Raw genomic sequence first — 9,767 nt, forward strand, 5'->3', positions numbered from 1 at the left:
TTCTCGATCTATTAATTAAGCAATTAATATAAATTATATGGTGTTTCCGTCTCGACTAACAAAAGATGCTCTATAATAAACTGGATAATAAAGTACAACGTTTACTCGTGCGTAACTTTTACCATAAAGATCTTTATTCCTTGAACTTTCGTCCTCTCTAAGAAATATGCATATACTCTCTTTAATTAAAGTGTTCACATTGTAAGAAATTGTCTCCAAATACTAACTATTTTCCTTAAAATCTGCTTTTAGAATCCTAAGAAGATTTGAAAATATTAATTAATTACTGTTTTTTTTTTTATGTTAATTAATTAATTACTGTAAAAAACAGATCGATCACTAAAAAGATGTCTCTAGCTAGTTTTCACCTTCAGGTGAAATGGTCAAGATGGATTATTTCTTTGTACATACTACTATATAGTTGAATATAAGAAAATAAAAGAAGAGAAGAGAAAAAACAGTGAATGCACACGAGTGGCGCTTGAATTATGGACCTCTTTGAGCACCCTATTCCATCCTATATATGTACATTAATTAATTGGCTTGAGATGAATATATAGCATAAGAGTGGGACTCACACTTATATTATAACACTTGTATTTATTTATGCTTCAAAATACAGCAGCCATCAAGGTTTAGTATATATGTTTCTACTATCATGTAGTATATACAATTAGTGTTTTTCTCCTTTCTTTCATTCTCAAAATCATTAATGTTGAAGAAATACAATTCATTTGTATATATGTTGTGAATATTCTTAGCATTTACAAGCAGCTAAATTATGATTTCAGGATGTCATAATTCATATTTTAGTAAAACAGGCATCAAAAAGGGTATTAATTAGCATTTTTCGTTTTGGAGGACAACTTTAATTAAAGGGAGGTTACCTTCGAGTTTGACTCAACAACATGATGAGTAGTGTACACTTAAAAATTAGTCAAAGCAGTACTAGACTTAAAGCTTACGTATTCACCTCCTTTTTTTTTTTTTTTGAAGTTACGTATTCACCTCCTTAAGAGCATGTTTTTAGTAAACTTTATAAATTAGTAGAAATTAGGCTTCATATTTATACATATACAGTGGGCGATTAATCCATATCTTAATAGGGAATTCAAATAAGAACTAGACAAAGTCAGTGTTGTTGCTACTAAATTCAAATAAACAATTTGCCCCTGGTTTAGTGGTTTTGATAAGGGAATCTGTTAATCAATAAATATTTAAATAAAATACTACGTATTACTATTAATTAATCATCCTATTCCTATCTAAACTTTGTAGTTAAGAAGAACTCTTTTAAATAATAATAACAGCCCACATGCAGTTTTGTCCCCACAAACCCAATAAGACATTTAATATTATTTTCATATCATGATATTTTATATTTTTAAATTCATCAAAATATATATTTAATTAATAATTTTTATTATATATATTTAAATTTGAATATATTTAAAAATTAAATAATAATAATAAAAAAATGAATAATACTAATAATATATTGTTCCCCACGTATATATATTGTCCATACCAACCAGGCCCCAACACGTCAAAAAGTGAGTCCTACTTTCACATGGAGATGCTCATAATCAACGGTTGCGATTAGATCAAGGGTGGTCTCTCTCTCACAAAGCATAAAAAAGGTCCAAAAATGTCATTTCATATGGACGGCTGTGCCCTGTCCCACTCTTGTTCCCCAGTTTTAGCCACACTTTGCCTCAAAGTTGCCGCAATCACTGCCAAACACAGACCAATACCTTTTTTTTGGAGGGCTGATTTTTGAATAAGAGAATTTTTTGATAAATGGACACAGCCTCCAATAGAATCGGGGATAAAATCGTCATTTGACTATAATTCTATTAGAGGTTTTTGTCCCCTTGTTCAAACAATCTTTTGCTCATTTATCAGTTATGTTTCCTTTGTTCATAAATCTTACATTTTCTCTTTATAAACGAGAGATAAACCTTTCTCCATGCTATAAAACTACAACCCACTTTTATATTTCAAAGCGCGTACCGTACGTAGTATATTTCACAAAAACAAAGCTTCGATTGTTCAATTGGAAGCCATGGAAACAGAACTCAACCTCAAAGCAACAGAGCTTCGATTGGGTTTACCAGGAACTCAAGAATCCGATTCTAGCAAGCCTCTGCTGAAGATTATTAGTAACAAACGACAATTGAAGGACTCAAACGAAGAAATTAATCCCAAATCTGCACCACCTCCTGCAAAGTAAATACAATTAATTAATGATACCCTTTAATTATTATGTTAATAAGTTTGAAGATCTGAAAAAGTTAACAAGATCTGCACTGTTAATTCATTTTGCAGATCACAGATTGTGGGGTGGCCACCAATCAGATCATACAGGAAAAACACTACTTTTCAGGGGAAGATATCTGAATCTGAGGGAGATGATGATGATCAAGGATCTGGGATTAATTACGTCAAAGTTAGTATGGATGGAGCTCCTTACCTTAGAAAAATTGATATCAAATGTTACAAGGGATATCATCATCTCTTAAAGGCATTAGAGAACATGTTCAAGCTCAAAATGGGTAATTAAGAATCCCTATAGTTTTATAGATATTCTATTTTGATCCTTTTATGTGAAAAAGTTCGTATTCAGCCCCTATTCCATTGATCTAAATTTAATTTGTTTTTATTTTTTGGGTTAGGCGTATACTCAGAGAGAGAAGGCTACAAAGGATCAGACTATGCACCAACTTATGAAGACAAAGATGGTGACTGGATGCTTGTTGGAGATGTGCCTTGGGAGTAAGTTCTCTCTCTCTAATGCTAAAAAACTACTCCTTCCGTACCTAATATATCGTGGCTTTTCCCATGTAGATTGCATAAAAAACGTGACAGTTAGTTAGGGATAAATGTAGTATTATTTAAAAAATATTTCAGATATTTAGCATTTGTGATATAAAAATTACTAATAATTTTTGGTAATCTAACATTTTTGTTAATACTATTAATTATGTTGCAGTATGTTCTTGACATCGTGCAAGAGACTAAGAATCATGAAAGGATCAGACGCTAAAGGCTTAGGTTCTGGGGGTATAAATTGAAAAGAAGACCCAAAAGTGTCATTATTTGACAAAAGGTTCGGTTTTTGGTTTTTTCTCTCAGGAAGATTAGAGAGAAAATCTGTTTCGGCTTGGGTTCTCCAAGTTGGATAATGAGAAAATTTAACTCGATCGATTGGCTCGAATCGATCCCAATCTCTGGTGTTGATTGATGAGCTTGGAGGTTGTTATTATAATTAATTAAAGGATATATATATGTCTTGTGGGTTTGAAACAAATAAATATATATTTGTTTACCCAAAACTTTAGGTTATACGTGTATAATGTATTTGATGCTGGACTAGGGTGGTCTTTGCATAAAGAGATTTGTATCTGATTATTTCCTGTGATTTGATTTAATTGTGGTCTTTGTTCAATTTGTTTCATTTCTTGAAGGCATTCTGAGTTAATTACTAGTATCTACTACTACTATTAACCTCTCTAAACATTATGAGTTGAACCAGTGACAGTGTTAATTAGCATAGTAAACATCCCTCGAAATAATTTTAGCATCGGAAAACTCCTTGGCCAAGGATTGGTGGTATATTACTATCATAATGAAGAAAACCATTAATTGAGTCGATCAACTTGAACTATATATGCTGCTTGTGATATTCGGAATCGATCAATAAAAAATTTCAAAAGCAATGTCGATTTGATTTATTTGGAATTATGTCCATTAGCTTGGCAGCATATGATATTACTATCTCCGTCCCAAAATAAATACAAATTTTTCGATATAATTTACATCGAAAAATTTGCATCTATTTTGGGACGGAAGTTGTAGTTTGCATAAATAAAAACACAAGTTTATGTCTGTTTAAAGCTAATTATGACTTCCAGGTTCATTGATTAGAGCGCAATTAACTACAAATTTTATTCTAATACACCCCGATAAAGGATCTGGAAAATACTGTATGTATTATTATCTTAAGTTTGGTATACGCCTCACTAAGGACACAATTTAAGTCAGATTTACCACTAACTTATCGAATTTTTTAACATGGAGAAACCAAATAGGTGACCTATAAACCTCAAGAAAGAAGTGAAATAACTGTATTATCAATTACAAAAGATATGTTAAAAAAAAATTGATCATAAAAACTTGAATCATAATTTTATGTCGCAAAAGATTTTTTTTTTAAAAAAATCACTTTCTAAAAAATTCATTTTTGTCTTAACATTTTTGTTATTAATTTAATTCTTTTTTTCTTTTTCACAAAAGAAAGTCTAATTTCAGCTATCTTGCCCAGGACTCCAATTGGTCGAGCCACACTATGTGAATGTTCAGCAACCTAAAGTATTACTCGAGTTACAAGCAGTTTAACACAGTCTTCGGTCATAACTGAGCTCGGCTCCGTCTCGCTTGGTTGATCATTGTCTTCTTGATCATTGTTGTCATCTTGTAATGTTAGCATCGTCAGACGACGGTGAAACAAGACTCTGATCCATAACAACCACTAAAGAATTGCTCTGAACCACCGGAGATTCTGTTTGACCGGGAGAAGACTCGTCTTCTTGAATTGTAGGTGAAGGCATCACATAAGTGACACCATATTTGTCTCCATGGCCCACTCCTGGGCAGAGACCCTGAGGAAAAATAAAAATAATATCTAAAGAAAAATGAGAAATATTTATTTGGGATTCTGGATTTTTAGGTAAGCCATTTAGATTTGGTTACTAAACAAATTTATAAGAAAATTGAAATTGTACTCACCTTAATCAACCCCGATATCGGTTCTGACTCAACAAAAGTCGATTCTGACGAAAGACCTGTTCGAAGCTGATTTCTATATAGAAAGCTACCACTATTAGTATAATCTGGTGGATTTGGGGATGTGCGAGATTCCTCTTTGAAGAAGTCAGTTTTACAGAAAGAACCAATATAAGTGCAATGCTCTTGCACTAGAGAAATTTGTGGCGTTGCCGGCAATATGTGACCTTCCGTGCTGAAAATGTACCTGCAACATAAACAAGTTTTCCCGGAATTTATTAATGCAATAAGTGATGAAAGATGCTTGCTGAAGAAGTTTCAATATCACCAAGTAACACCAGAAACTTACTTGTACGGCCCATTTTCCACAAGGTTATCAGGGCCAGCAGCCAAATCGAAAAGAAGCCACAGATATTTAACCTAATAAAGATGCTACTGGAGTATTAAAGGAAATATCGGAACAAGAACAACGGAGAATAATATAATTTTTAGCATCGTTAAGAATGGAAAAAAAGGAAACTGGCTGGTGAAGGACAACTGCTTCTTACTGTTTCAGCCAGGAAAAAGCTCTCCATGTGATCTTCTTTGATGTGGGACTCTACATCTGATATATGACAAAATCCACAAGGGCATTTGGCTAAAAGTTTCAGGCTGGTAAGCATATCCCGTCCAGCATCAAGATATCTGTGTAGAAGAACCAAGAAATTAGTCAGCATAATTGATTAAAAAACAAATTAAACAAATCATGCGTTGAACAAAACAAACTCCAATGTTGAGTGAACCTTGGATTTCTAGTAGCTTTGTAGAGCCAATATGTGCTCTCAATTAACTCTGGACGCAGCGGATAACTCTTTTGCCCATGCTGTAGAACAAATACATAACAAAGTTCAGAATCTTAACATAGTGGCATTTCTCATAAAAAAACCCAAAAGTTGCGCTATTAAAGATATTTTCGTCGAGTTCTGATTCAGATACCTGAACACTTAGAGTAGCCAGATTAAATCCTTCAGGAGTGAAGCCATATCTTTTCCATACACTGTAGAAAGCAGCATGTGTCCGCATAGCAGGCTCAATATCCCCAGCTAAAACCTTCCAAACACATATGTTAATATCACACATTTTTTTGTAATAGAGATTTTCAATAATTTGTGGTTAAAATAACAGATTCAAAAACCTGGAGGCCAGGCCAGAAGGCCTGCAAACTGTTGAATAATGGCCAGACGATAGCAGCAGAATCCATATTTACTTCAACATACCTACAGATGTGTTAACATCAGATATGAGATAGGTTATTGTAAAAATTTCTGGGATACAGATACAAAGAACAATACGGAAAGAAAACCTAGGGAATAGCTTTTTACCAAGGATCATTAAAAAGATAGCGTACTGCAGCCCCATAAGCCTCTTGAAATATGAATAAATACTCTTCATCTCCAAATAACAAGTATGCCTGGAATGACAGCGTGAATTGTAATTCAAGAAATAATGGAGAAAAAATGATGTTCAAATGGTTTGATGCATACGAAAATATGTGGCATGATAAGAAAATGAAAACAGGTTGACATATAATGGAATCCAAGTCAAAAAACAGGTGTACAGCCTCAGAAAATGTCCTGCTAATCATTAAAAAGCAAGTGCCTAGAAAAGAATGGCGGTGAACTGACCTTCAGAAGATACTCATAAAAGGAATCGATGCTTGTTCCTATTCCAGCATCCTGCAAAGCAAGCACAGGAAATTCCAAACGATAATATATATGGTGCCAAAAGAAAGAGATGAAGACAATCTAGGAAAAGTTCAATTCAAGGTAAGATAGCCTTCATCTGCAATCAAGATTAAGCAGAATGTCACCTTCTGTGTCCATTCACCAGTAAACACATTGATGTGAGCACCAACTAAATTCAGTCTCGAACGGCGTGCCCAAAGTCCTCGCACAGCATTCTTGGTAACTTGTTCAAAAACTGCAATTGCAAAAGGAGTTTATATTACAAGCATGCGACATAATACATAAAGGCGTAAAGAATGCGACGCTCGGCTGAATAAAAATGCCACAGGTTGATCAAGTCAATTCAAAGTGGCACAAAAGACGACCAATGCATTCTGAATCTCCAGCAATTTAAACCAACAGTGTCTACAGAAAACATTAAAAACTTACTAGGATCATTCGTCAAACGGCTGAGGACTCCGAATTCCAAGGTCAGTGTCCCACCACCTGCTGTTGATGTTATCTAAACAGATCAAAATTAGAAATATACCACAAAGTAGAGGATAGAGGCAATTGATAGAGAAACCGAAATTTAAAGAGAGGCCAGTTAAACTAAATATATAAGTTCTGTTGCTGTTATTTATGGTTAATCTCCCAAGAATACGCTTGAAACAGTTCGCGCAACCATGAACACCAAGAGGTAATTTTTGAAATTATACTGTAAGAAGCTGTACAATATTCTACTTCACGGGTAAAAATAAAACTACTATAAAATATTAGTGCCGTCAGTGATACAGTAATGTGGAACAACAAGACCAAAAGAAAGTTCTAAGCTTTACCTTGCTTTCATGCCCATCAACACCAAACATTAGATTCACGGATCCAAATGGAATCCCTGCAATACACCGCGGATTACACCGTTGCAGCAGTCACAAAAGAAACTAAGTAACATGAATAGACTGTATTCATTTCAATGGATAAAAAATCTGGTGCCTGTAGGAGTGTCAAATGCAGGTAACATTCTCCGTCCCAGATCTTCAGCTAAGTGAAGTAATTGATTCTCATAGGAAGGGATTCCCATGCCCTGCAACTCAAAGATACAAAAGTAAGGCCACTAAAGTCTAAATTGCATTTCTCCAATCCATAAATGCTAAAAGCTTCAAATCAGACCTCCATATCAGCCTATATATACATGTTCATAAGGGTTTTCCCACACAAAGATTTCCATTCTATTGTAGGGGTTGGGGAAGCGTGGGCGGTTTGGTACAGTCTTTCCTGTCCAAAGAGGCTGTTTCTCCACCTTGAATTCATGACCTACAGGTCAGTAGAGGAACAACTCACCATTGGATTAAGGCTTGGCAACCCAAATCTACTTGACCCTAACTAGTAAAAGATTATTGATGTTGAGCAATGGTGTTACAAATTGGAGGTGCTGCAAGCAGAAGAAGCCTAGAAGTATCTTTTTGTTCACAACCACAAATCTAATTTGTATCCCAAATAAATTTTGCAAGCTCTATCAAGTTATAAGTTTGAATTAAAAGTATATCACATCTTATTAAGGCCTCTACAAGATATACTGATATACACTAAAGAATATAACTCACATCCAGGTCAATTCCAAGTTGAATAGATTTAGTCCACTCCTTACCAAGAAGAGAAGCAAGATTGGGTAAAAAATCTAAGAAGTGGAAATAAACTATACCGTAGAATAATCGCTCGCAATAAGATGAGCAGAAAGTAGACCTCCAAGGACTCGGATAGTAGTCTCAAACAAAGAAACAGTCTTATTCTGCAAAAAGGAAAATATCTAGAGTATAAAGATAGGATTCAAAATAATGGGAAGACTAAGAACAACAATGCATCTAGACACTTTACGCAAATGCAACCACTCATTTGCTTTTATGTGCTCTTGCCGAATACATTCATAGGGTCTTAGAAGGATAACATCAGACTTCCATGAACCAACTGCAAAGATATAGGCATCTGGCTCAAAGATTTCAGAGGCAGATTAATGTTGAACGTTTTAACATTCTTATCTAACGAAATCTACTCATGTCATAGTAATAAAATTCGTCAGTCCCTGGAGTAAGCTTAAAGTTTGAGAAGGAAAAAAGAAATCTCATTACTCACGATATCAAATCGAAGATTTTTACCAATCCATTCAACTGAGGAAGTAAACCGTTCCTTGTCACCAAGTAAGGCCAGCGTGTCCAAGGAATCAATCTATGACAATGACACACAGAAGTGTCAGATAAAAGTCCGCCAGGATTCTACCATGAAAACACACAAAATGCATAGGTTTCATCTCACCAGGGTCAGGGCATAGCCACCAAGTGAATCTTCTCCCCCACACGAAAGCGGTCTTAGTTCATCTAGCGGAAAGGCATGATCCATGTACCCATTAAATGCATGGTAAAACATTCCACGAGCCTAATAAAGCCAGAACAGACACCCAATTACGTAACAACATTGACTGTTATTTACATTACAACCAATCGAGAATTCAAGCAGACAGGTTTAAAATCAGTGATCTAACTAACATTATGCAAGCCAAAATTATGAGATCAAATTCCCCCAACAACTGTAAACCGGGTTTAATAAAATCATTTATGAAATAAACTTACACAGTTTCAAGGTCCAATTTTTTCCTTTAATATAATAGTGAAATGCAGAAAATAAGAGGAAAACAAATTCAGCTGGGAGAATTCACATTGTAACAAAAAGAGAGTAGAAATTTGGATAAACTGATACAAGGTGTGAAAAATCCAATCAAACAATGGTTGAAATAGCACAAAAATTGAATCAAGTAGATTTATTGGAGGAATTAGATCATGGGTTTTACTAAGCAAATAAGATAAACCCCAAGTATGGATTTGGAATTAACATATATAGCACCTCATCGCGGAGGAGCTTGGCTTCATCGGGAGTGCCGCCACCAGCCTGAGCTTCGCGTATAAGACTAGTATGGTTCGCAAACAATAATAATAACAAGAAGAAGAAGAAGAAGTTGAATAGAGTAGTGTGAGGTTTTAGGTTTATAGCAGCTTCAATATCCATTCGATCTCTCTGATCAACTTGGACCAGCTCAGCTCAGCTCGCTCGTATTATTATTTATATATTCCGATAAACCATTTTTGAACATGAAGAAGTTCCGTCCATCTCTCGGATATGTCTGTCTGACTGCCTCCTTTATATTCGGGTAAATAAATACCTTACCGTTCATACAGTCAGCATTCATGACCAATAGTAAACAGACACGTGTTATATTTGACGTGACAA

At 34.7% G+C, this 9,767-nt stretch overlaps 2 protein-coding genes across 2 annotated transcripts; one reads left to right on the top strand and one right to left on the bottom strand.

The window, feature by feature from the left end:
* Positions 1-2,053: 2,053 nt before the first annotated feature.
* LOC139883496 (auxin-responsive protein IAA4-like) lies at positions 2,054-4,370 on the top strand. Its single transcript, XM_071867669.1, has 5 exons — positions 2,054-2,229; positions 2,329-2,555; positions 2,676-2,775; positions 2,993-3,063; positions 4,297-4,370. The coding sequence occupies exons 1-5, from the start codon at positions 2,066-2,068 to the stop codon at positions 4,368-4,370; spliced, it is 636 nt and encodes a 211-aa protein (XP_071723770.1). The 5' UTR covers positions 2,054-2,065.
* Positions 4,371-4,469: 99 nt separating this feature from the next.
* LOC139883497 (alpha-mannosidase I MNS4-like) lies at positions 4,470-9,545 on the bottom strand. The gene is made up of 17 exons (XM_071867670.1): positions 9,384-9,545; positions 8,799-8,918; positions 8,619-8,711; positions 8,191-8,277; positions 7,482-7,572; positions 7,328-7,383; positions 6,939-7,011; positions 6,635-6,744; positions 6,450-6,500; positions 6,147-6,235; positions 5,960-6,041; positions 5,761-5,874; positions 5,568-5,647; positions 5,334-5,469; positions 5,135-5,205; positions 4,789-5,032; positions 4,470-4,661 (listed from the first exon to the last, which is right to left on the bottom strand). Exons 1-17 carry the CDS (start codon positions 9,543-9,545, stop codon positions 4,470-4,472), a joined length of 1,851 nt encoding a protein of 616 aa, XP_071723771.1.
* Positions 9,546-9,767: the final 222 nt, after the last annotated feature.

The sequence above is a fragment of the Rutidosis leptorrhynchoides genome, unplaced genomic scaffold, assembly GCF_046630445.1.
Source record: "Rutidosis leptorrhynchoides isolate AG116_Rl617_1_P2 unplaced genomic scaffold, CSIRO_AGI_Rlap_v1 contig409, whole genome shotgun sequence".
NCBI classification, from domain to species: domain Eukaryota; kingdom Viridiplantae; phylum Streptophyta; class Magnoliopsida; order Asterales; family Asteraceae; genus Rutidosis; species Rutidosis leptorrhynchoides.